This window comes from Scyliorhinus torazame, chromosome 2 (genome assembly GCF_047496885.1).
Source record: "Scyliorhinus torazame isolate Kashiwa2021f chromosome 2, sScyTor2.1, whole genome shotgun sequence".
Taxonomy (NCBI): domain Eukaryota; kingdom Metazoa; phylum Chordata; class Chondrichthyes; order Carcharhiniformes; family Scyliorhinidae; genus Scyliorhinus; species Scyliorhinus torazame.
Genome location: NC_092708.1, coordinates 27,447,382 through 27,473,738, shown reverse-complemented (window position 1 = coordinate 27,473,738; position 26,357 = coordinate 27,447,382). Strand labels below are relative to the sequence as shown.

General features: G+C 49.2%; 1 protein-coding gene across 4 annotated transcripts in view; it reads left to right on the top strand.

Annotated features, from left to right (window-relative positions):
* The window catches only part of sec22a (SEC22 homolog A, vesicle trafficking protein), a 103,234-nt gene that overhangs the window by 23,978 nt on the left and 52,899 nt on the right, over positions 1-26,357 (top strand). For all 4 annotated transcript variants that reach the window (XM_072469875.1, XM_072469848.1, XM_072469857.1 and 1 more), the window contains exon 2: positions 22,242-22,445. In XM_072469875.1, the coding sequence (XP_072325976.1) occupies positions 22,264-22,445 (182 nt within the window). In that variant the 5' untranslated portion in view covers positions 22,242-22,263. The remainder of the gene's footprint in view (positions 1-22,241; positions 22,446-26,357) is intronic.

Here is a 26,357-nt window from a genome sequence, read left to right as displayed (position 1 = left end):
AATGCCCCGTCCAATGAAGGCAAGCATGCCGTATGCCTTCTTGACTACCTTCTCCACCTGTGTTGCCCCTTTCAATGACCTGTGGACCTGTACTCCTAGATCTCTTTGACTTTCAATACTCTTGAGGGTTCTACCATTTACTGTATATTCCCTACCTGCATTAGCCCTTCCAAAATGCATTACCTCACATTTGTCCGGATTAAACTCCATCTGCCATCTCTCCGCCCAAGTCTCCAGACAATCTAAATCCTGCTGTATCCTCAGACAGTCCTCATCGCTATCCGCAATTCCACCAACCTTTGTGTCGTCTGCAAACTTACTAATCAGACCAGTTACATTTTCCTCCAAATCATTTATATATACTACAAACAGCAAAGGTCCCAGCACTGATCCCTGTGGAACACCACTGGTCACAGCCCTCCAATTAGAAAAGCATCCCTCCATTGCTACCCTCTGCCTTCTATGGCCTAGCCAGTTCTGAATCCACCTTGCCAGCTCACCCCTGATCCCGTGTGACTTCACCTTTTGTACTAGTCTACCATGAGGGACCTTGTCAAAGGCCTTACTGAAGTCCATGTAGACAACATCCACTGCCCTACCTGCATCAATCATCTTAGTGACCTCCTCGAAAAACTCTATCAAGTTAGTGAGACACGACCTCCCCTTCACAAAACCGTGCTGCCTCTCACTAATACACAACCCATCCCAGAGAAGCTGGAACAACACAATCCAGAGAGTCCCAGCCCAGAGAGACTGGAATAACACAATCCAGAGAGAGTGTGTCTCGCCCCAGAGAGACTGGAACAACACAATCCAGAGAGTCCCACCCCAGAGAGACTGGAACAACACAATCCAGAGAGTCCCATCCCAGAGAGACTGGAACAACACAATCCAGTGAGAGTGTGTCCCACCCCAGAGAGACTGGAATAACACAATCCAGAGAGAGTGTGCCCCACCCCAGAGAGACTGGAACAAAACAATCCAGTGTGTGTGGGCCCCACCACAGAGAGACTGAAACAACACAATCAGTGAGTGGGCCCCACCCCAGAGAAACTGGAACAACACAATCCAGTGAGAGTGTGTCCCACCCCAGAGAGACTGGAATAACACAATCCAGAGAGAGTGTGCCCCACCCCAGAGAGACTGGAACAAAACAATCCAGTGTGTGTGGGCCCCACCACAGAGAGACTGAAACAACACAATCAGTGAGTGGGCCCCACCCCAGAGAGACTGGAACAACACAATCCAATGCGAGTGTGTCCCACCCCAGCGAGACTGGGACAACACAATCCAGAGAGTCCCACCCCAGAGAGACTGGAACAACACAATCCAGTGAGTGTGTGTCCCACCACAGAGAGACTGGAACAACACAATCCAGTGAGAGTGTGTCCCACCACAGAGAGACTGAAACAACACAATCCAGTGAGTGTGTCCCACCCCAGAGAGACTGGAACAACACAATCCAGTGAGCGTGTGTCCCACCACAGAGAGACTCGAACAACACAATCCAGAGAGAGTGTGTCCCACCCCAGAGAGACTCGAACAACACAATCCAGTGAGAGTGTGTCCCACCCCAGAGAGACTGGAACAACACAATCCAGTGAGAGTGTGTCCCACCACAGAGAGACTCGAACAACACAATCCAGTGAGAGCGTGTCCCACCCCAGAGAGACTGGGACAACACAATCCAGAGAGTCCCACCCCAGAGAGACTGGAACAACACAATCCAGTGAGTGTGTGTCCCACCACAGAGAGACTCGAACAACACAATCCAGAGAGAGTGTGTCTCACTCCAGAGAGACTGGAACAACAGAATCCAGGAATTGCACTTAGAGTCATGGTTAATAGATGTTTTTCAGACTGGAGGCTGGGTTGGGACCATTGCAGTTAATAAAACTACAGGATCCTGGGTTTGTATTAATATGGACATACAGTACCAGAGGACGGAGGGTATTTATTTTGTATTCGTTCATGGGAGGTGGGCGTCACAGGCTGGGCCAGCTTTATTGCCCATTCCTAATTTCCCTTATGGGGCAGTTAAGAATCAACCACATTGCTGTGGGATTGGAGTCACATGCAGGCCAGACCGGGTAAGGACGGCAGATTTCCTTCCCGAAAGGACGTTAGTGAACCAGATGGGTTTTTACAACAATCGACAATGGTTTCGTGGCCATCATTAGAGTTTTAATTCCAGATTTTTATTGAATTCCAATTTCAGCATGTGCATGGTGGGATTTGAACCTCGGACACCACCGCCTCCTTGTCTCAGGAACTAGTTAGACCTTAGCTGGAATATTGTGCACAGTTCTTGAGAATGGTCCCTGGTATGAGTAAGTTCAATTATGAAGACTGTTTCGAGAAGTTAGGACTGTTTTTTTGGTGAAGAGAAGACTGAGGGATTTGATTGAGGTGTTCAAAATCATGAGAGGTCTGGACAGAGAAGGTTGGGAGGAACTGCTCCTACTCATGAAAGGATAAAGGAAAAGAAGGAATAGATTGAAAGTAATTGACAAAAGAAATAAAAGCAACGTGAGGAAAAGTGTGGTGAAGGCAGGTTCAGTCAAGACATTCAAAAGCGAATTGGATGTTTGTGAAAAGGAAGAATATGCAGAGTATCGGTGAGAAGGTGGATTCCTAAGGAGAACTGGTGCAGACACGACAGACCAGCAAAAAGTCTGTGACTCTGTCGGAGGGCCAGCCATGAGGGAGCGCTGCACTGTTGGAGGGCCAGCCCCGAGGGAGCGATGCACTGTCGGAGGACCAGCCCTGAAGGAGCACCGCACTATCGGAATGCCAGCCCTGACTGGGCGCTGCACTGCCAGAGAGCCAGCCCTGAGGGAGCGCTGCACTGTCGGAGGGCCAGCCCTGAAGGAGCACCGCACTATCGGAATGCCAGCCCTGAGGGTGCACTGCACTGTCGGAGGGCCAGCCCTGAAGGAGCACCACACTATCGGAATGCCAGCCCTGACGGAGCGCTGCACTGCCAGAGAGCCAGCCCTGAGGGAGCGCTGCACTGTCAGAGGGCCAGCCCTGAGGGAACGCTGCACTGTCGGAGGGCCAGCCCTGAAGGAGCGCTGCACTGTTAGAGGGCCAGCCCCGAGGGAGCAATGCACTGTCGGAGGACCAGCCATGAAGGAGCACCTCACTATCGGAATGCCAGCCCTAACGGAGCGCTGCACTGTCAGAGAGCCAGCCCTGAGGGAGCGCTGCACTGTCGGAGGGCCTGCCCTGAAGGAGCACCGCACTATCGGAATGCCAGCCCTGACTGAGCGCTGCACTGACAGAGAGCCAGCCCTGAGGGAGCGCTGCACGGTCAGAGGGCCAGCCCTGAGGGAGCGCTACACGGTCAGAGGGCCAGCCCTGAGGGAGCGCTACACGGTCAGAGGGCCAGCCCTGAGGGAACGCTGCACTGCCAGAGAGCCAGCCCTGAGGGAGTGCTGCACTGTCGGAGGGCCAGCCCTGAGGGAGCGCTGCACGGTCAGAGGGCCAGCCCTGAGGGAGCGCTACACGGTCAGAGGGCCAGCCCTGAGGGAACGCTGTACTGTCAGAGAGCCAGCCCTGAAGGAGCACCGCACTATCGGAATGCCAGCCCTGACTGAGCGCTGCACTGCCAGAGAGCCAGCCCTGAGGGAGCGCTGCACTGTCAGAGAGCCAGCCCTGAAGGAGCACCGCACTATCGGAATGCCAGCCCTGAGGGAGCGCTGCACTGTCGGAGGGCCAGCCCTGAAGGAGCACCGCACTATCGGAATGCCAGCCCTGACGGAACGCTGCACTGCCAGAGAGCCAGCCCTGAGGGAGCGCTGCACGGTCCGAGGGCCAGCCCTGAGGGAGCGCTGCACGGTCAGAGGGCCAGCCCTGAGGGAACGCTGCACTGTCCGAGGACCAGCCCTGAAGGAGCACCGCACTATCGGAATGCCAGCCCTGAGGGAGCGCTGCACTGCCAGAGAGCCAGCCATGAGGGAGCGCTGCACTGTCGGAGGCCCAGCCCTGAGGGAGGGCTGCACTGCCAGAGAGCCAGTCCTGAGGGAGCGCTGCACTGTCAGAGGGCAGCCCCGAGGGAGCGCTGCACTGTCAGAGGACCAGCCCCGAGGGAGCACTGCACTGTCGGAGTGCCAGCCCCGAGGGAGTGCTGCACTGTTGGAGGGCCAGCCCCAAGGGAGCGCTGCACTGTGAGAGGGCCAGCCCCGAGGGAGCGCTGCACTGTCAGAGGGTCAGCCCTGAGGGAGCGCTGCACTGTCGGAGGGCCAGCCCTGAGGGAGCGCTGCACTGTCAGAGGATCAGCCCTGAGGGAGCGCTGAACTGTCAGAGAGCCAGCCCTGAGGGAGCGCTGCACTGTTGGAGGGCCAGCCCCAAGGGAGCGCTGCACTGTGAGAGGGCCAGCCCCGAGGGAGCGCTGCACTGTCAGAGGGTAAGCCCTGAGGGAGCGCTGCACTGTCGGAGGGCCAGCCCTGAGGGAGCGCTGCACTGTCAGAGGATCAGCCCTGAGGGAGCGCTGAACTGTCAGAGAGCCAGCCCTGAGGGAGCGCTGCACTGTTTGAGGGCCAGCCCCAAGGGAGCGCTGCACTGTGAGAGGGCCAGCCCCGAGGGATCGCTGCACTGTCAGAGGGTCAGCCCTGAGGGAGCGCTGCACTGTCGGAGGGCCAGCCCTGAGGGAACGCTGCACTGTCAGAGGATCAGCCCTGAGGGAGCGCTGAACTGTCAGAGAGCCAGCCCTGAGGGAGCGCTGCACTGTCAGAGGGCCAGCCCTGAGGGAGCGCTGCACTGTCGGAGGGCCAGCCCTGAGGGAGGGCTGCACTGTCAGAAGGCCAGCCATGAGGGAGCGCTGCTCTGTCAGAGGGCCAGCCCCGAGGGAGTGCTGCACTGTCGGAGGCCAACCCCAAGGGAGCGCTGCACTGTGAGAGGGCCAGCCCTGAGGGAGCGCTGCACTGTCAGAAGGCCAGCCATGAGGGAGCGCTGCACTGTCAGTGGGCCAGCCCTGAGGGAGCGCTGCAGTGTCGGAGGGCCAGCCCCGAGGGAGCACTGCACTGTTGGAAGGGCCAGCCCCGAGTGAGTGCTGCACTGTGAGAGGGCCAGCCCTGAGGGAGCGCTGCACTGTCAGAGGGCCAGCCCTGAGGGAGCACTGCACTGTCGGAGGGCCAGCCCTGAGGGAGCGCTGCACCGTCAGAGGGCCAGCCCTGAGGGAGCACTGCACTGTCGTAGGGCCAGCCCTGAGGGAGCGCTGCACTGTCGGAGGGCCAGCCCTGAGGGAGCGCTGCACTGTCGGAGGGCCAGCCCTGAGGGAGCGCTGCACTGTCGGAGGGCCAGCCCTGAGGGAGCACTGCACTGCCAGAGAGCCAGCCCTGAGGGAGCGCTGCACTGTCGGAGGGCCAGTCCTGAGGGAGCGCTGCACTGTCGGAGGGCCAGCCCTGAGGGAGCGCTGCACTGTCGGAGGGCCAGCCCTGAGGGAGCACTGCACTGCCAGAGAGCCAGCCCTGAGGGAGCACTGCACTGCCAGAGAGCCAGCCCTGAGGGAGCGCTGCACTGTCGGAGGGCCAGTCCTGAGGGAGCGCTGCACTGTCGGAGGGCCAGCCCTGAGGGAGCGCTGCACTGTGAGAGGTTCAGCCCTGAGGGAGCGCTGCACTGTCGGAGGGCCAGCCCTGAGGGAGCGCTGCACTGTCGGAGGGCCAGCCTGAGGGAGCGCTGCACTGTGAGAGGTTCAGCCCTGAGGGAGTGCTGCACTGTCAGAGAGCCAGCCCTGAGGGAGCGCTGCACTGTCGGAGGGCCAGTCCTGAGGGAGCGCTGCACTGTCGGAGGGCCAGCCCTGAGGGAGCGCTGCACTGTGAGAGGTTCAGCCCTGAGGGAGCGCTGCACTGTGAGAGGTTCAGCCCTGAGGAAGCACTGCACTGCCAGAGGGCATCGAAGGCCATGGGACATGGTAGGCAATAGGCTGCCTCCACCTCTGATGTGCATCTGAGGACATACCTAGGCGCAACGGTAGAGCATGGAAGACGAAACAGGTCGAGGAGCACGAGGTAGGGTGCTCTTTCGGAGGGCTGAATGGCCTCCTTCGGCATTGTAGTGATTCTATCATTCTATGAACCAAGTGAATAAATTGGGGGACAAAAAATGCCAATCTTTATGAATACTTCTGCTCCTTTAGAAAGTCGTAATTAAAGTGAGGGACCACTGGCAGATATGGGAGGTTTGGCAGGTCTGGCCACTGCTGTCATGTTTAATTACTCTGTTTAACTGCCGAGATTTTCAGTCTTTGCTTTACATTCACTGCATTATTGTTCTGTGCATAATTTGCTACAGGACCCTCAAAGAAAAAATATAATATGAAGTGTGGTAGTGGAGGTATTACGGTACCTGGTAATGCTGGAGCACCATTGGTGGAAACTGTATGCTTCCTATTGGTCAAGATGTACGGTAGCTTCGCCCTGCTAGGCGGGGTGTAAGAGCCCGTGCCGCCCCAGCAGCCTTCATTCTGTACCTGAGCTGCTGGGGGAAACATCTAGCTTATTAAAGCCTTCAGTTGGACTCCAACCTCGCTTTAGTGGTCATTGATCGTGCATCATGAAGCATAGGAGTCCAAAATTACCCCACTAGAAATATTTCATTGTGAGCAAGGAGTCAAAATGGTTGCCAGTGCAGAGTCAGTGTGGTTGCCAAGTTTAACACTGCTACTCTTTACTGGAATGCAATCTTCTCATCTGATTCTGGTGTGAGCTTCCAGCAGTGTACCTGGTTAAAAACGGCCTAATGTTTAACGTCGCCCCACTGACTAGGAAGGGCTCAGATTTGTTCGTGGCTCCCAGTTAAGTTAGTTGATCTTGTGTAGTCAGTCTTCTGTGGAGCAGTCAAATCAGTTCCAGAGTCAGCAGCAAATCTTAGTCAGGGCTTCATTCACTTAAAGGTGGTCCGATTAGGTTCTATAAAAGAAGCAACAAGCTGGATATTATTCCAGTTGGTAGATTATTCCATTTGGAAAGATCATGAGACACAAATTTAAACTCTGTAAGAGGACTGGATGTTAGCCACTTCTCCCAGAGAGTGGTGAGTCTCTGCAATAAGTTGCTGGTTGGTGTGCTGGATGCTGATTCTCTTCATTGTCTTCGGGAGGGAGCTGGAGTGGTTCCGATCTGGAGCAGGGATCACATCGTAAAGGATGGAGCACAGTGGGCTAAACAGCTGGCTTGTAATGCAGAACAAGGCAGCGTGGGTTCAATTCCCGTACCGGCCTCCCCGAACAGGCGCCGGAATGTGGCGACTAGGGGCTTTTCACAGTAACTTCATTGAAGTCTACTTGTGACAATAAGCGATTATTTATATTATTATATCTTTATAGATCACACATGGTCCTAGTGGTCTCCTTGGACTGGTTTTGATTAACTGTGGGGTGTTGTGTTCTACGGCTCTCCTGGTCATTTAAGACACGCGTAGAACATGTATGTTCAGCTAGAACACGTATTTCTTATTAAACACGTGGGCAGGTAACCAACAGACCTATGTACAGGCAAAGATATTTAAGTTCCTTGAGAGCTACTGTAAAATGCGACCGTCCTACTATCCAACCTGCTATCAACTACCTAGTCTTGTCAGTCACCCACTGGCAGGAGGTCATTACTGTCAATACATGTATTGATGATCAGCTTCATACATTTGTACAGTTATATACAGATATGCATGTATGCATATCACCACAACCCCTTTCCTTTGGGGATAAGAGTATTTACAAACACATTTTCTGGTCATTCCGTTATAAGTTCAGTCTATCAGACTTGCACCTTCTGAGCAACGGCTGAGTTGGTGAGGGGCTGGTTTAGCACAGTGGGCTAAATAGCTGGCTTTTCCAGCAGACCAAGGCAGGCCAGCAGCACGGTTCGATTCCCGTACCAGCCTCCCTGAACAGGCGCTGGAATGTGGCGACTAGGGGCTTTTCACAGTAACTTCATTTGAAGCCTACTTGTGACAATAAGCGATTTTCATTTCATTTTCACCTTCATCAATTGCTGGCCTTGCCCCCTGGCACCACAGCAGATGCGTCATTAACCCCAGGCTGTGCTGGACGGTCTGTGTCTTCCTCCAGCTTGGGATTACACCCAAACCCGTCTACTGGGTTAAGCACAAAAATGTCGTACTTTGAGGAGCACTCGTCAGTTCCGGCGCAGGAGTGAGCCATCCTCCGTAAACACCATATATGAGTGCGGACCCGCTTGTTGAACAACCATGGCTAGCTTCACCCATCCTTTGCCATTGGGGACCACGATTCTGACGGCGTCACTTATCTGCTAGGGCTGGAGTGCTCTTGCAGACCTATCGTAGATTTCTTTCTGCTTTTGTTTCTGAAGAACGAGCTTCCTCTGGAGCTGCCGATTGACTGAGGAAGCCACCATGGAGGGCAGGCTTGTTTGCAGCTGCTGCTGACAGACCATTTACCAGTGGGGCTGAACGGTAACTGAGTAAAGCGCGATACATATCATTCCGGCTATCTAGGGCTTTCGTCAGCAGCTGCTTCACTGTGTATGCCCTTTTCCGCCTTCCCATTCGATTGGGGATAGAGCGGGCTCGAGATGATATACCTGAAGTTATATTGGTGAGCAAACGCAGTCCATTCATGATTACCGAAGCATGGACCATTGCCACTGACATGACAATAGATGGTATGCCATGGTAGGCAAAGATCGCTTTGACCTGCTGAATTAATAATATTAGTAATCTTTATTGTCACAAGTAGACTTACATTAACACTGCAATTAAGTTACTGCGAAAAGTCCCGAGTCGCCACTTTCGGCTTCTGTTCCGGTACACTGAGGGAGAATTCAGAATGTCCGATTCACCTAACAGCACGTCTTTCGGGACTTGTTGGAGGAAACCGGAGCACCTGGAGAAAACCCACGCAGACACGGGGAGAATGTGCAGACTCCGGATAGACAGTGACCCAAGACAGGAATCGAACCTGGGACCCTGGAGCAGTGAAGCAACAGTGCTAACCACTGTGCAACCGAGCTGCCTGTTACCGTGCTGACAGTGCCATTACACAGTGAGGCGTCGCGTTGGCCAACTGCGCCACCTCTGGATAATTGGAGAAGTAGTCCATTATGACCAGGTAGTCACTCCCATTAAAATGGAACAAGTCCATACCGACTTTCTGCCACAGACGGACAACGACGTCTTCCATAGGCAAAAGTTCCTTGCTCTGTTTGCAGCAAAATTTCTGTCAAGTATCGCACTGATCAACGATACCTGCTATGTCCTGGGTAATGCCTTGCCAGTATATCGTCTCCCAGGCCCTATGCTTCCATTTTTCAATGACCAGGTGCCCTTCGTGAAGCTTCTTCATCATGAGCTGCCTCTGTGAATGCGGGATGACAATTCTGTGCTGCCGTAGGAGAAGACCGTTTCCCTCACTGAGTTTGGCACAAACATTATGGTGCGCAGAGCAGGAGCCTATTGGCCAACCTTCCTTGAGACATCTGCTAACCTTTTGAAGAACCGGATCCTTGGCTGTTTCTTCCCTGATCAGCCTTGACTTTTCATCAGAGATCGGCAGTGACGCAGCCACCATGTCGACATGTAGCTGAACTTCTTCAGCCCCTGAACAGACCTCATTGATGGCCGCAGCTCTTGAGAGTGTGTCGGCGACAGTCAGGAACTTGCCTGGTGTGTAGATCAGGTTAAAGTCACACCGTTGGAGCTCCATCATGAGTCGTTGTATCCGAGGGGGCCATCTGACATTAGTTCTTGTGGACTATCGCAACCAGTGGCCTGTGGTCTTAACCGTACACGTGGGCAGCCCATATACATTGTCGTGGAATTTTGAGAGGCCTGTGACGAGCCCCAGGCACGCCTTCTCGATTTGTGCATGTCTGCGCTCTGTTTCCATCATGGCCCTCGAAACGTATGCCACCGGTAGCCAATCACCATTTGCACTCTGTGCAGAAGTACTGCTCCAACACCGTCCTGAGATACATCCGTGGAGATCCTGGCAAAAAGCCAGGACGGCCGTAGCGCTTTCCATTCCTGTTCATGCTTCGGTGACCACTGGAAGACAACATCCTTTCTAATGGATTCCCTGAATGTGATGTCTTGGAGGCCAGATTGAGAATGAGTTTTCCCACAAAGTTAATCATGCCTAGAATGCGCAATACGCCCTTTTTGTCCCTGGGCCGGGGCATTTAATAATAATCGCTTATTGTCACAAGTAGGCTTCAATGAGGTTACTGTGAAAAGCCCCAAGTCGCCACATTCCGGCGCCTTTTCGGGGAGGCTGGTACGGGAATTGAACCCGCGCTGCTGGCCTTATTCTGCATTATAAGCCAGCTGCTTAGCCCACTGTGCTAAACCAGCCCCTTAGTTTCCTGGGGATCCAGGTGGCTAGGGACTGAGGTCAACTCCATAAGTTAAATCTGGGCAGGGTAGTCGAGCAAATGAAAGGAGACTTCCATAGGTGGGACACGATCCCGCTGTCATTGGGGGGGAGGGTACAGACTGTGACGATGATGGTCCTCCTGAGGTTGCTGTCTGTTTTTCAATGTCTTCCAATTTTTATCCACGATAGCATAGTGGTTAGCGTAATTGCTTCACAGCTCCAGGATCCCAAGTTCGATTCCCGGCTGGGTCACTGTCTGTGTGGAGTCTGCACGTTCTCCCCGTGTCTGCGTGGGTTTCCTCCGGGTGCTCCGGTTTCCTCCCACAGTCCAAAGATGTGCGGGTTAGGTTGATTGGCCATGCTAAATTGCCCTTAGTGTCCAAAATTGCCCTTGGTGTCCAAAAATTGCCCTTCGTGTTGGGTGGGGTTACTGGGTTATGGGGATAGGGTGGTGTGGGCTTGGGTAGGGTGCTCTTTCCAAGAGCCGGTGCAGACTCGATGGGCTGAATGGCCTCCTTCTGCACTGTAAATTCTATGAAATCCCTAAAGCTTTTTTCAGGAAGATGAACACGGCGATCTCGGGTTCTGTATGGGCTGGTAAGACCCCGAGGGCGAAGAAGGTACTTTTGGAACGGGGGCGCGGGGAAGGGGGCTTGGCCCTTCCGAATTTTATCAACTATTACTGTGCCGCCAACATATAAATGGTTAGGAAGTGGGGGAGGGGTTAGTGTGGGAGCGAGTGGAGGTGGCATCTTGCAAGGGTACAAGTTTGGAGGCTTTACTAACGGCGCCCCTGCCGTTCTCACCGGCTTGGTACTCCACAAGCCCGGTGGTGGTGGCAGCCCTGAGGTTGTGGGGACAATGGAGACAGCACATGAGATTGGAGTCAGTGTGGTCATCGATCTGTGATTATCACCGGTTTGTTCCGGAGGGACTGGACGGGGGCTTTAGGAGGTGGCAGTGGGCAGGGATTGAGAGATTTGGAGATCTCTTTATTAAGGAGGGCTTCCCGAGCCTGGAGGCATTAGAGGAGGAGTTTGAGTTGCCGGGTGGGAACGGCTTCAGGGACAGTGAAGAAACGGCCAATTGCATTTCCAAGTCAAGGTAGTGAGTGGCTTGGAGGGAAACATCCAGGTGGTGGTGTTCCCATGTATCTGTTGCCCTTGTCCATTCAGATGGTAGTGGGTGTGGGTTTAGGAGGTGCTGTCTAAGGAGCCTTGGTGAGATCCTGTAGATATAATAACAATAATAATAATTGCTTGTTCGGGGAGGCCGGTACGGGAATTGAACCCGCGCTGCTGGCCTTGTTCGGCATTACAAGCCAGCTGTTTAGCCCACTCTGCTAAACCAGCCCCTGATGACCTTGATGATGGCATTGATTTTTTTCATCAGCTGGTTGCACACATTTTGATAGTCTATATCCTGGGCTGGTTTAGCTCAGTGGGCTAGAGAGCTGGTTAATGATTCAGAACAAGGCCAGCAGCGCGGGTTCAATTCCCATACCAACAGAAAATTCTGAATTCTCCCTCTGTGTACCCGAACAGGAGCCGGAATGTGGCGACTAGGGGCTTTTCACAGTAACTTCATTGCAGTGTGAATGTAAGCCTACTTGTGACAATAATGATTATTTACATTTAGAAAGGTAATAGTGTCAACGCCGACTTGGCATTTCGCCTGATTGAGATCATTCTTGTTGACTCTTTGGAGACCTTGTAAGAGCCTGGCATCATGCTCCTCACGTGTGGAACCCCAGATTTTAATGTCGGCGACATAGACATGGACACCCGGTAATCCTTCCACTACATGCTCCATGGCTCGATGAAAGATTTCAGACGCTGAGATAATACCGAACGGCAACCGCAGGAAGGAGTGACGGCTGAAGGGTGTGTTGAAGGTGCACAGTCTTGTGCTCGCCTCATCGAGCTTGAGCTGCCAGAAACCCTGCATCGCATCCTGCTCGCTGAAGCGTGTTGCTGCAGCCATTTCACACGCAATTTCCTCCCTCTTTGGGATAGGGTAATTGCGAACACAATTTTTATGATGCTGCGTAGCGCTCAAAATGGCCGCTCGCACTGAGACGACGTTTCTTTCCGAACAGCACTTATGGCGCTGGCATCGCCTTCAAGATGGGCGCCAAATTTTCTGAACTGAAGGTGCCGATCCGCTGCACAGATAATTCACTTGCCTGGCATATTCTGATGGCGGTGTCCAACGTGAGGCTGTCTTCCCTCAAGAATCGTTCTCGTGGCCTAACATCCGACATTCCGAAAACAATTTTCATCATGGATCTTTGAAGACTGCAACTGTCCAAAATTGCATGACTGGGCCTTTAATCGTAAATCCTTCGCAAAGTTATTGAACGATTCCTCATCTTTTTTGGCATGGGAACGGAACAAGTATTTTTCAAAAGTCTCATTCTTTCTCAGAGAGCAATGAAGACCGAAGCACATAATCACCTCATCGTAACTCCTGCTTCCTTCTTTGCTATCAAAAACAAAGGAATGATATAGTTCAAGTGCGTGAGGACCTGCTATCAATAGCAGCAACATAATGCGCCTTTCATCAGGCTGTGCCTGTAGGTCACGGGTCAAAAGATAGAGTTCAAACTGCTGTTTAAAAATGCGCCAGTTTTTGTCCACGTTACCTGAGACTTGAAGTTGGTAGGGTGCCTTCAAACCATCCATCTCACGCTTCACCGTCTTGTGTTGCGTTTGGTCGCAAATCCATAGTTCACCAGAGTGCTTCTGAAGGACTAGAATGGTCATCGGAACACAACCTTGGGAGCACGTGAGCTTGATGTCACTGTTCAGGAGGTAATAATAAATCCATAGTTCACAGAGAAGTCATTTGTTCAGATTGTCCTCGCCTTCAGCGTGGATTCTTTTGTCTGCAGTTACCTGCAGTTATTCAGTACCCCTGGTCCCATGTGCAATATGCAGGTGGACTTCAATATGCAGGTGGACTGGGAAAATCAGGTTGGTAGTGGATCCCAAGAAAAGGAATTTGTGGAATGTCTAAGAGAGAGTTTTTTGGAGCAGCTTGTGACAGCCTACTAGGGAACAGGCAATTCTGAATTTGGTGATGTGTAATGAGGCAGACTTGATTAGAGAATTTAAGGTGAAGGAACCCTTCGGGAGCAGTGACCACAATATGATAGAATTTACCTTGCAGTTTGAGAGGGAGAAGCTGGAATCAGATGTAACGGTATTACAATTAAATAAGGGTAACTACATGAGGGAGGAGCTGGCCAGAGTTGATTGGAAAAGGAACCTAGCAGGGAAGACAGTGCAACAGCAATGGCAGGGGATTTCTGAACAGAAATTCATCCCAGGGAGGAGGAAACATGCGAAGGGGAGAACAAGGCATCCATGGCTGACGAGGGAAGTTAAGGACAGCATAAAAGCAAAAGAAAACGCATACAAAGTGGCGAGAATTAGTGGGAAGTCAGAGGATTGGGAAGCCTTTAAAAACGCGCAGAGGACAACTAAAAAAGCAATAAGGGGGGAGAAGATGAAATATGAGTGCAAGCTAGCTAGTGATATAAAAGAAGATAGGAAACATTTTTTTCAATATATAAAAGGTAAGAGAGAGGCAAAAATAGACATTGGACCACTGGAAAATGTGGCTGGAGGAGTAATAATGGGAAACGAAATGGCAGAGGAACTGAACAGTTACTTTACATCAGTCTTCACGGTAGAAGACACCAGTGGAATGCCACAGCTCCAGGAGAATCAGGGGGCAGAGGTGGGTGCAGTGGCCATCACCTAAGGGGAAGGTTCTGAGGAAACTGGAATGTCTGAAGGTTAAATCACCTGGACCGGATGGACTACACCACAGGGTTCTAAAAGAGATAGCTGAGGAGATTGTGAAGGCATTGGTGGTGATCTTTCCGGAATCACTGGAGGCATGAAGGATCCCAGAGGTGGCTAATGTAACACCGCTGTTTAAGAAGGGAGGAAGACACAAGATGGGAAATTATAGGCCGGTTAGCCTGACATCGGTCATTGGTAAGATTTTAGAGTCCATCATTAAAAATGAAATCACGGAGGACTTGGAAGTGAATGATAAAATAGGACTGAGTCAGCACGGCTTCGTCAAGGGGAGGTCATGTCTGACAAATCTGTTCGAGTTCTTTGAGGAGGTAACGAGGAAGTTACACAAAGGAGAACCAGTGGACGTGATTTATTTAGATTTCCAGAAGGCCTTTGACAAGATGCCGCATTGGAGACTGTTAAATAAGTTAAGAGCCGCTAGTGTTAAGAGTAAGATCCTGGCATGGATAGAGGATTGGCTGACTGGCAGAAGGCAGAGAGTGGGGATAAAGGGGTCTTTTTCAGGATGGCAGCTGGTGACTAGTGGTGTGCCTCAGGGGTCTGTGCTGGGACCACAACTTTTCATTAATGATTTGTAAGAAGGAACTGTTGCTATGTTTGCAGATGATACAAAGATGGCAGTATGGTAGCATAGTGGTTAGCACTGTGGCTTCACACGCCAGGGTCCCAGGTTCGATTCCCCACTGGGTCACTGTGCGGAGTGTGCACGTTCTCCCCGTGTCTGCGTGGGTTTCCTCCGGGTGCTCCGGTTTCCTCCCACAGTCCAAAGACGGGCTGGTTAAGTGGATTGGCCATGCTAAGTTGCCCTTAGTGTCCAAAAAGGTTAGGAGGGGTTATTGGGTTATGGGGATAGGGTGAAGGGAGGGCTTAAGTGTGTCGGTGCAGACTCGATGGGCCGAATGGCCTCCTGCACTGTATGTTCTCACAAAAAAAAAGATCTGTAGAGGGACAGGTAGTATTGAGGAAGCAGGCGAGCTGCAGAAAGACTTGGACAGACTAGGAGAGTGGGCAAAGAAGTTGCAGATGGAATACAATGTGGAAAAGTGTGAGGTTTTGCATTTTGGATGGAGCAATGGAGGCATAGACTGTTTTCTAAATGGAGGATTGCTTAGGAAATCAGAAGCACAAAGGGACTTAGGAGTCCTTGATCACGATTCTCTTAAGGTTAACGTGCAGGTTCAGTCGGCAGTTAGGAAGGCAAACGCAATGTAAGCATTCATGTATCTAGGAAGGATGTGCTGGCCTGGGGAAGGGTCCAGAGGACAGCATGGTCGCACAGTGGGTAGCACTGTTGCTTCACAGCTCCAGGGTCCCAGGTTCGCTTCCCGGCTTGAGTCACTGTCTGTGCGGAGTCTGCCCGTTCTCCCCGTGTCTGCGTGGGCTTCCTCCGCGTGCTCGTGTTTTCTCCCACAAGTCCCAAAAGACGTGCTGTTAGGTAATTTGGACATTCTGAATTCTCCCTCCGTGTACCCAAACAGGTGCCGGAATGTGGCGACTAAGAGCTTTTCACAGTAACTTCATTGCAGTGTTAATGTAAGCCTACTTGTGACAATAAAGATTATTATTAAGATGAGGTTCACAAGAATGATCCCTGGAATGAAGAGCTTGTTGTATGAGGAACGGTTGAGGACTCTTGGTCTGTACGCGTTGGAGTTTAGAAGGATGAGGGGGGATCTTATTGAAACTTACAGAATACTGCGAGGCCTGGATAGAGTGGATGTGGAGAGGATGTTTACACTTGTAGGAGAAACTAGAACCAGAGGGCACCATCTCAGACTAAAGGGACGATCCTTCAAAACAGAGATGAGGAGGAATTTCTTCAGCCAGAGGGGGGTGAATCTGTGGAACTCTTTGCCACAGAAGGCTGTAGAGGCCAAATCACTAGTGTCTTTAAGACAGAGATAGATAGGTTCTTGATTAATAAGGGGATCAGGGGTTATGGGGAGAAGGCAGGAGAATGGGAATGAGAAAAATATCAGCCATGATCGAATGGCGGAGCAGACTGGCCTAATTCTGCTCCTTTGTCTTATGGTGGGTTCTACGGCTCCCCTGACCATGGAGACACACATAGAACATGTATGTTCAGCTAGAAAAAGTATTTATTATTAAACACGTGGGCAGGTAACCAACAGACCAGAGTACAGACAAAGATATTTAAGTTCCTTGAGAGCTATTCTAAAATGTGAATGTCCTCCTATCCATCCTGTTATCAACTGCTTAGTCTGTCAGTCACCTGATGTATGTCTGACTCCACCTACAGGCAGGAGGTGATAACTGCCAATACATGTACTGATGACCAGCTTTATACATTTGTTCAGTTATATACAGATGTGTACAGATATGCATGTATGCATATCACCACATGGGGGTTGGAGAGGAATAGTCCGCTGTGTGTTTTCCCTTTTTTCAGCTAGGTTTTCCCCCTCTGGTTTTATGCCTCTCTTTAGAGGCTACTCAGCTTATGAGGGAATGGGGAGGTGGCTGGAGAAAGTGCCAGTTGATTTGGGGCAGGATTTGTGGACCAGCTGGTCATTAGCTGCCTGTCAGCTTTGCTTGTTTGTATGACATGATAAGGTCGCAATTAGAGGCTCCATTGTGTCATGGCAGAAAATCTACCCTGTTTCCCTTTCTATAGGCTGGCTGAACCTTGCAGAAAAATGTGCATGTTGGGTAATATGATAAGGGTGTTCCCCTGCAGTGATTGGCTGCCACTCCAGGATCATGCATGAATAAATAACTGCTTCAGCAAAGTACTGAAGGTGCCATTGGAACTGTAGCCGCTTGGTCGCTATCTGAGAAAACTAATAAAATAAAACCAGACTGTCTAGTCTTGTGGCACAGTGGGTAGTGTCCTTACCTCTGCACCAGAAGGTCTAGGTTAAAATCCTATGCCACGGAAGGTGGGTTGATACGTGGCCAAACAGGTTTATTATCAGCTAACAGCTCTTTCCAATGCACCCGAGGGCAGGTAGTAAATGGGATAGTTTCCTGGTCAGCCAGACTACTGAAGTCAACCACTGCAGTACTTTGTCCAAGCATAGTCATGGACCAATCCAATGGAGGAGCATGGTTGCCAACACTCTCCTAGGGCATGGTACCTGAAATAGGAGGGTTCTAATTTAACAATGGTCCCACCTCGAATTGTCATTTGAAGTGACGATTAACAAATTAACTGTGGAAAAAGTTGTATAAACGCAGTTTGTGTTTCCTTGTGTTTGGAAGGTTCAGGCGGAGGCGTTTAAAACGCGAGAAGGATTTGATGGGCTAACTGTGCAGAAGAACTACCTCCCTTGCTGGGAGAAGCCAGAACAAGGAGGCAGAATCTTAAAATTAAAGCTAGACCGTTCAGAAGGGAGCAGTGAGAAGTTTTTTCCGCTGCGGGGATCTCGCTCCAGTGGGCTGTGAATGGCGGGTGAATTAAAAATAATCAAGACTGCGACAGATTAATTTTTCATTCGGTAACTGATTTGAATCTAAGGCGAGTAAATGGAATTGCGGGGCAGCTCAACAGTGGAAAAGCTTCAAGTGGCTGAATGGACTCCTGTTTCTCTGCATGCTACTGTTCAAGTTAGTTGGTGCTAACGATTCCTGAAGGTTCCAGGGAAGGGTTTCAAACTCTTGTTGTCAGTGGATCTTCCAGTCTGCTGGTCTTAATGAGACCTGGCACTTCAACATTTTGGCTTGCAGCTGGCTACACAAGAGAACCTAGTATTTGTATTGCAATATAAATGCCTTTAATTGCTTACATGGTGTTCCGTGGGTGACATAAACAAAACCATTGCCAACTGCTAGAGTCAAAAGCGAATTATGCAATTATTTGAATTAAGCAGTGTGAATAAAGTGGGAATTTAATGCGAGGAAGAAAATGAACTATTAAAACACCAACAATGAAGACACTATGAGTGGGATCATAGAAAAATCATCGAATCCTGCATCGCAGAGGGAGGCCATTTGTGACTGCTGGTGCTTTGAAAATACTGCTGGTGCTAGTCCCAAGTCCTTACTTTATGTCCTTAACCTTGTAAGTGCCTGACCCTCACTTGTCCATCGACTTATGGAATTGGCTTCCACCACCTTTTCAGGTGGACTGTTTTTGATTCTGTCAACTTTTTAACAGTAGTTTACCTACTAGCATTTCCAACATGTTTCCTAACATTAACTATCTGTCTGAAGCCAAGAGCCAGTGCTGCACATTCCCCATTACGACTGCTCTCTGAATTGAAATATTTCTCCATCTCCCCTCTGGATCTTTTGCCAATCATTTTCATTCTATGATCTCTACCTATGATCCAATTCTATTGGACCACTCGCCTTTTCTCTTCGAAACCTCTCATCATCTTGGAAACCTCTATCAGACCCCCCTTTAACCTTCTCAGATCCAAGGGGAAGAGTGATAACTCTACCAGCTTCTCATAACTAAAATCCCACATCCCAGGTAGCATCCTGATATGCCTCCACCACACTCTTTCGAAGGCTGGTACATGTTTCCTCATGGTGACCAGTATTGGACATAATACGACAGCAGAGACCTAACCAGTGATCTATCACCAGTTTTGTATATTTTGATTATTATAATAATACTTGTACAATTTTTTACATGATACCAATTTACTGGCAATGCTACTTTACAGACAGACTTGCGGAGTAGTACTGGATTGTGGTTGTTTGTCTTCTTTCTGTAGTGGGTCGATTTAGCGAGTTATTGTTGGTATAGTGAGTCCAGTTTAATGCTGGGTTGTACTGAGCTGTGGGAGACTCTGAAGTCATCAGGACTGCTACTCGGATAAAAGCAGCTTAGAGAGTCACTGACAATTTACAGCTATGTAGCAGACCTGGAACATTTCAGGACATGGATTGGTGGCAACCTGTTCAAATTAGCCATGCCGAATCAGGTAAGTTTAATCGTACGGCAAAGGTTAGCACAAAATTCAAAAACAACCATCTCCAATTGTGCAGTGTTTTTAAAAATCGACACTGAGCCACATGGAGAAATTTGGAAATCCTTTTTTTATGGAATGAATCGGCCCTGACCCATTTCATAAAAATGGGATTTACCTGTGCCTCCGTTAATCCAACCGTTCCTTTGTAGTTTAATAATGTTTCCAGAGCAAATCAATCTACATTTGTATTGCCTACCAATTGTTGGATAGATTATTTCCATTTACATCAACAAAGGGGCACCCCACCTTTAGAGCAGATTAAATTTTCTTACAATCATTGTTACTCTAAAACAGTTATCTACTCATTTATGGAGTTTCAGCTGTGATTTCATAAGCAACTTAGCATCACTTTTTTTACACATGCCAGGAGGGTGAAGATCAGGCTTGCCAATGACCGTGGGTTCAGCAAAATGAATAAAATGGGTTTTCAGTGTGGGAGTCATTGGCTTTGATTATTTACTCCGAGTGCTCGAGTCAAGCAGTTCAATATGTAAGTGTGCTAGTTTACTTGCACCAAATCTGTGCTTTTGAAAAAAATAAAGAACAAACTTCCATTTTTTCATGCCTTTCATAACCTCAGCTTATCATAAAATATTTGCAGCCACTGGAGGTACTTGCAAAGTGTAGTCACTGTTGTCGTGCACAGCAGGTTCCCACGGACAACTGGTAGCTACAGATGTGAGCAGGAAAACTTGCCTCTGTTACCTTTACACCGACTATTCTGATGAGCATTTACTCAGCCTCCCACCTGCACAATCCTGTGAACCACCTTGAGCAGTTTTAATACTTTAAAGGCACTATTTAAATGCAGTGTATAGTTATTGAACTTTGTGAACTCAAGACAGAATGCTTGCTGAGATAGCATTGATTTATACGGTGTCATGGTGAAATCGTACTGGTGGCAACACGGAATCCGAAAGTACTGAATGCAAGAGCTTGCACAATGTAATCTTGATCACATTGTTATCAACATTTGCCATGAATATCGGATTGTAGGAAAATAGTTAGAATCGATTGGCAAAATTGCTTGTTGCCTTTAAATAGTCTCGGAAGCTGCAATGGCTGAGTTTGTACTGAAGGAGCATCTGATTGACCTTGCACGCTGCATGAAGCGAAGGGTGGCTTTTCCCTCATCCTCTTGTGTACAGCAAGATCTCATCTGAACTCCATCACTGAACGATGAAAGCACTCTGTGTCAACAAGTCATGCATTTTACAGGTTAATGTTGATTGGAGCTAAACTTGACACAGGGATCATTGTCAGTGGCCACCCCTCTGCCTCATGTCCATGACATCAATCATGCACAGATTGGATTGGATTGGATTTGTGCACACTGAGGACTGTTCCTCAGCTGACATACTGCCCACAGAATTTTACCAGTTTTATTTTTATTTGTTCAAGGGGCATGGGTGTCGCTGCCTAGGCCAGCATTTATTGCCTGTCCCTAATTGCCTCTGAGAAGGCTGTGCTTGGCTGCCACTGTAAACCGCTGTAGTCCACATGGTGTAGGTGCACCCACAGTGCTGTAAGGGAGGGATTTTGATCCAGCGACATTGAAGGAGTAGCGATATGTTTCCAAGTCAGGATGACATGTGGCTTGGAGAGGAACCTCCAGGTGGTGGTGGTCCTCCCATGTGTCTGCTGCTCTTGTCCTTTTGGATGGTTGTGATCGTGGGTTTGGAAGGTGGTGCCTTGGTGACTTCCTACAGCGCATCTTGTAGATGGTGCACACGGCTGCCACTGTGCGTCGGAGATGAAGGGAGCAAATGTTTGTGGATGAGGTGCCATCAAGCAGACTGCTTTGTCCTGGAATGGTGTCAAACTTCTTCAGTGTTTGAGCTGCACTCATCCAGAAAAGTGGAGAGTATTCCACCACACTCCTGACTTGTGCCTTGTAGATGGTGAACAGGTGGGAATCAGGAAGTGCTGCAGGATTCCTAGCATCTGACCTGCTCCTGTAGCCACGGTATTTGTATGGCTAGTCCAGTTCAGTTTCTGATGTTGATACTGAGGGATTCAGCGATAGTAATGCCGTTGAATGTCATGGGCCAATGTGGAGGACTCTGAGAGCAACTCCCTCCCAACTGTACCACAGTGCCGCCACCTCTACTGGGTCTGTCCTACTGGTGGGATAGGGATACCCAGGGATGGTGATGCCTGTTTACAAGATATGACTGCAGCAGTTCAGGAAGGCAGCTCACCACCACCTTCTGAAGGTAAACTAGGGTTGGGCAATAAATACTGGCTTAACCAGCGACGCCCACATCCCGTAAATTAATTATAAATAATTTCCATGGTAATGACTATGTCAGCCTGGTGCTTGACTAGTGTGTGGGACAGCTCTCCCAATTTTGGCACAAGCCCCCCAGATGTTAGGAGCAGGCTGGGTTTGCCACTGTTGTTTCTGATTCCGCGGTCGATGCCTTGTGGTCCGTCAGGTTTAATTCCTTTCAGACTTTTAGTGGTTCGAAAACCGAGTGGCTTGCTCGGCCATTTCAGTGTCAACCACATTAGAATAGAATTCCTACAGTGCAGAAGGAGGCCATTCAGCCCATCGAGTCTGCACCGGCCCTCTGAAAGAGCACTGTACCTAGGCCCACTCCCCTACCCCATCCCTGTAACCTAACCTGTACATCCCTGGACACTAAAGAGTAATTTAGCATGCCATCCACCTAACCTGCACATCATTGGAGTGTGGGAGGAAACCGGAGCACACGGAGGAAACCCACGCAGACATGGGGAGAACATGCAAACTCCACACAGACCGCCACCCAAAGCTGGAATTGAACCCGGGTCCCTGGCGCTGTTAGGCAGCAGTGCTAACTACTGTGCCACCGTGCCGTTCCTTGATGTAGGCCTGGAGTCATATGTAGGTCACCCAATCTTTGGACACTAAGGGGCAGTTTAGCATGGCAAATCCTGCACAGCTTTGGAGTGTGGGTGGAAACCGGAGCACCCAGAGGAAATCCTATGCTTGATTCCTAACGTGGCAACTTGAATTACAGTAAATGTATCAACATTTTAAACCGTTTTAAAAAAGTAACTTTTACATATGTAGTTATTTAGCATGTTATTATTTAACAACTTGTTAAAGCATTTTCCTTCAATGTTTTCCAGAACTCCTGGGAAGTTGTCGGAAATGTCCACGGTGCTGTTTGCTTCTGTTGTGCGTGTCAGAGATGGCCTTCCGCTTTCTGCTTCCACAGATTTCGAACAGAACAAAGGAGTTCAGGAGGTCAAGAAGCATCTTAAAGTGCTGTCAAAAAAATTAGGACATCTGCCTGACCGATGTACTCTGAAAGGTGTGCAGTACAATATACAGTAAGTCACCGCTGCTCCTTTCCTCTGTGTACTTAGAAAAAAAGGAGGCATTTGCAATTTTAGGGTATCTTATGTCCGAAAACATCTTACAGCCGATGCAATGCTTGTACAATGAAGCCACTGTTGTTCAGTAGCCAAATGTTAATCTGATTTTGGTGATATTAGTCAGGTGAAGCATTAGATATTTGTTACGGTGCAGAAGGTGAAACCCATCATGTCCACGCCAGCTCTCCAAATGAGCATTATGACTTAGTGCCATTCTTCTGCTTTTTCCCCGTACCCCTGCACATTGTTTCTAGGCAAATAATCAACTAACGCCCTCTTGAATGCCACGATTGAACCTGCCTCCACCACACTGCAGGCAGTGCATTCCAAACCCGAACCACTCGCTGGGTGAATTTCTTTTTCTCACATCACATTTGCTTTGGGAAATCAGCTTGAATCTGTGCCCTCTTGTTCTTGATCCTTTTACGAGCGGGGATAGTTTCTCCCTATCTGTTCTGTCTAGCTCCCCTCATGATTTTGAACATCTCTATCAAATCTCCTCTCAGCCTTCTCTCCAAGGAGAACAGTCCCAACCTCTCCAATCTATCCTCGTAACTGAAGTTTCTCATCCCTGGGCCCATCCTTGTAAACCTCTTCTGCACGCTCTCCAATGTGTTCACATCCTTCCTATAGTGTGGTAACCAGAACTCTGCACAGCATTCCAGGTGAGGATGTTGACCAGGACACTGGGGGAATTCTATGTTCTTCTTCATGCAATGCGGTGTGGATCCTTTACATCTGCTTGAGCAATCGGGTTGGCTCTCATTTTATCCTACATTTTATCTACAGTAGCTGTAGACAATGCAGCGCTCCCTCTGTAACTGTACTGAGGTTATGTGCTCAAATTCTGCAGTGTACTTTTCTGACTCCATTGAAAGCTAATGGCTTTAGGGACACCTTGGGCTGGATCCTCCGTTTCAGCAGCTAAGTGCTAGCTTGAACGGAGAATTTGTGGGTGTTTTACGACCAAAGAATCAGCGGCGACCCCCCCCCCCCCCCCTTCGATTCCGGGGCCGGTGAGGGTCTAGCAGCGGTGCCGGAAACGGCCGAACAATCTGCAACCCCACTGGCCACCCCCCACCAGTCCCCCCCAGCCCTCGCGGAAGCCCCCCCCGGCCAGTGGCACGGATCCCTGCCGAGTGTGGCGGAATGGCTCCGATTTGGGCGTCGGGAGTTGATTCGTCGCCCCATTGCCGATTACGATATCGCTGTTGTGCAGCCCCTTATTATGTGAGGTTTGACTGCACCTGGAGAGAGCAGAAATCAGCTCTCTCAGCACCTGGAGAAAGCAGAAATCAGTGTAATGGAGGCTAAACGTTTGAGCAACAGAAATTAATGACTTTCATTAATGTCCTTCATTATAAATCATATCGATAAAGCATTTCAGATTTCCCTTCTCCGCACTCTTCAGTTGCAATGTTCATTACATTTGTATTGCTCAATTGAAAACAAAAAAGTAATTCTGAATTTTAGAGGCAGGCACAGATGAGAAATGTTGTCAACAATGGAACAAAGCTGTGTAAACCTAAATGCCAATGAATGTCTCCCGCAGAAAGCTTTTGTTCAAACTTGTATACAGGTCAGTGTCAGCCAAAGAGTCAGTTGTGTTTTTGCAGCACATGAATGAGTCACTGCCTTGTGTATATTGTATGAAATAAAGAATAGTTGGTGGATGTGTATACAGCCTCTTATTGGCTTGGGCGTGTGTAAGATGAAGATGTTAAAGCTGCTTTTGTTTGCTGTACTGGTTGAAACTTGCCTTAAAATGAAATAAATACAACAGAGCCAGCATTACCTATTATTCCGGAGGTCTGTGACTCCTAGAGCCAGGTTTGCCTGTTTCATTAATCATCTTGTCATCATGTTCCTGCAGTTCCCACTGCAATCTGAGGTCAGCCCTGTCGATGTGCTGCGTAACCTAGCAAAGAGGTCAGACAGGGAAGTGAGGGGAGGTGATGACTGACATCTCTTTAATCTAAAATTAATGGACTTGTTGAAAGCATAAGACTGCAGAGACATTTCTTCGAAAAACAAATCCATGACCTGGATATCTGCTCATTTCAATCAGCTGATATGGTTGTTTACAAAGTAGTTTCCAACCTTCGCCTGTGTAAACGTTGTAAGCGGCATTCAAATGATACAAAGCAGAAACATTGGAACCCCACCTGTAGTTTCATGTATTACCACAAAGCGTTTATTTCAAATAAATGACAGAGGGATAACCCCGGAAGTTGTAAGCGTAACTTCTGTGGTGCAAAATGTTTAGAGGCAATCTGGAAAATAATTAATTGCCACTTGGAAAAGTATGGGCTAAGTGAATGTCGGCACAGATTTGTTAAAAGCAAATCATGTTTGACTAACTTGATTGAATTCTTTATAGCGGTGGAGGGACTTGATGTGCATATGGACTTTAACAATACATTTGACAAAGTAGTGCATAAGAGACTTGTTAGCAAAATTAAAGCGCGTGGGACACTGGCAGTATTGTTGCAAATCTGGCTGAGGGACAGAGCGCAGGGAGTAGTAGCGGTGACTGATTGTTTTTCAGACGGCAGGGAAGTCGACTGTGCTGTTCTCCAGGAGCCAGTAAACGGATTTCACCGTGTACAGCTTGCACAGATCTCAAAAATGTAGTAAACAGCAAGAAGGATAATAATGGACTTCAGGAGGAGACTGGTGAAATGGGAAGACACATGGCAGAATAAAATGAACTCAGCGATGTGAAGCAATACATTTTGGGAAGAAAAAGGAGGAAGACAATGTAAAATAAATGGCACAATTTCAAAGTGGTGCAGGAACAGTTAGACATGGAGGCGTGTGTACACAAGTTATTTGAAGGTGTTAGGAAAGGTTGTGACGGGTTCCTTGGCATCAATAGCAATATAGAATATGAACAGCATGGACGTTTGGCAAAACCTTCATAACACACTGGTCAGGTCTCAGCTGGAGTAGTGTTCACACTTTAGGAAGAATACAGACTTCAGTAAGTCACTTGCCACTGAACCATTTAAGAATAATCATAAGCTTTATTAGTGTCACAAGTAGGCTGATATTAACACTGCAATGAAGTTACTGTGAAAAGCCCCTAGTCGCCACACTCCACCGCCTGTTCGGGTACACAGAGGGAGAATTCTGAATGTCCAAATTATCTAACAGCACGTCTTTCGGGACTTGTGGGAGGAAACCGGAGCGCCCAGAGGAAACCCACATGGACATGGGGAGAACATGCAGACTACACACACAGTGACCCAAGCCGGGAGTTGAACCTGTGACCTTGGCGCTGTGAAGAAAAAGTGCTAACCACTGTGCTAATCTCTGAGTGAGATGGCCACATTATGGTTGTTTTTCTGTTTATAGCACATGCTGACTTGGAACTGGTTAACACTGCCTTTATCAGTATCAATGAGGCTTTTTCCCCATAAGTCTACCTGCATTTGAAATGAAAATGAAATGAAAATCGCTTATTGTCACAAGTAGGCTTCAAATGAAGTTACTGTGAAAAGCCCCTAGTCGCCACATTCCGGCATCTGTTTGGGGAGGCTGGTACGGGAATTGAGCCGTGCTGCTGGCCTGCCTTGGTCTGCTTTCAAAGCCAGCGATTTAGCCCAGTGTGCTAAGCCAGCCCCTAGTGTGCTAAACCAGCCCCTTTGCTGGGGGGGGGTGGAAAAAGAGGAGGTTTTGAGGGGATCAGAGATTGGTTACACTACCTGAAAGGGTGGTGGAGGCAGAGACCCTCATAAAATGTCAGAAGTATTTAGATGGGTGCTGGCGCTGCCAAGGCATACTAGGTTATGGACCAAGTGTTGGAAAATGGGATTAGAATAGTGAGGTGGTTGTTTTTGATCAGCACAGACTCAATGGGCTGAA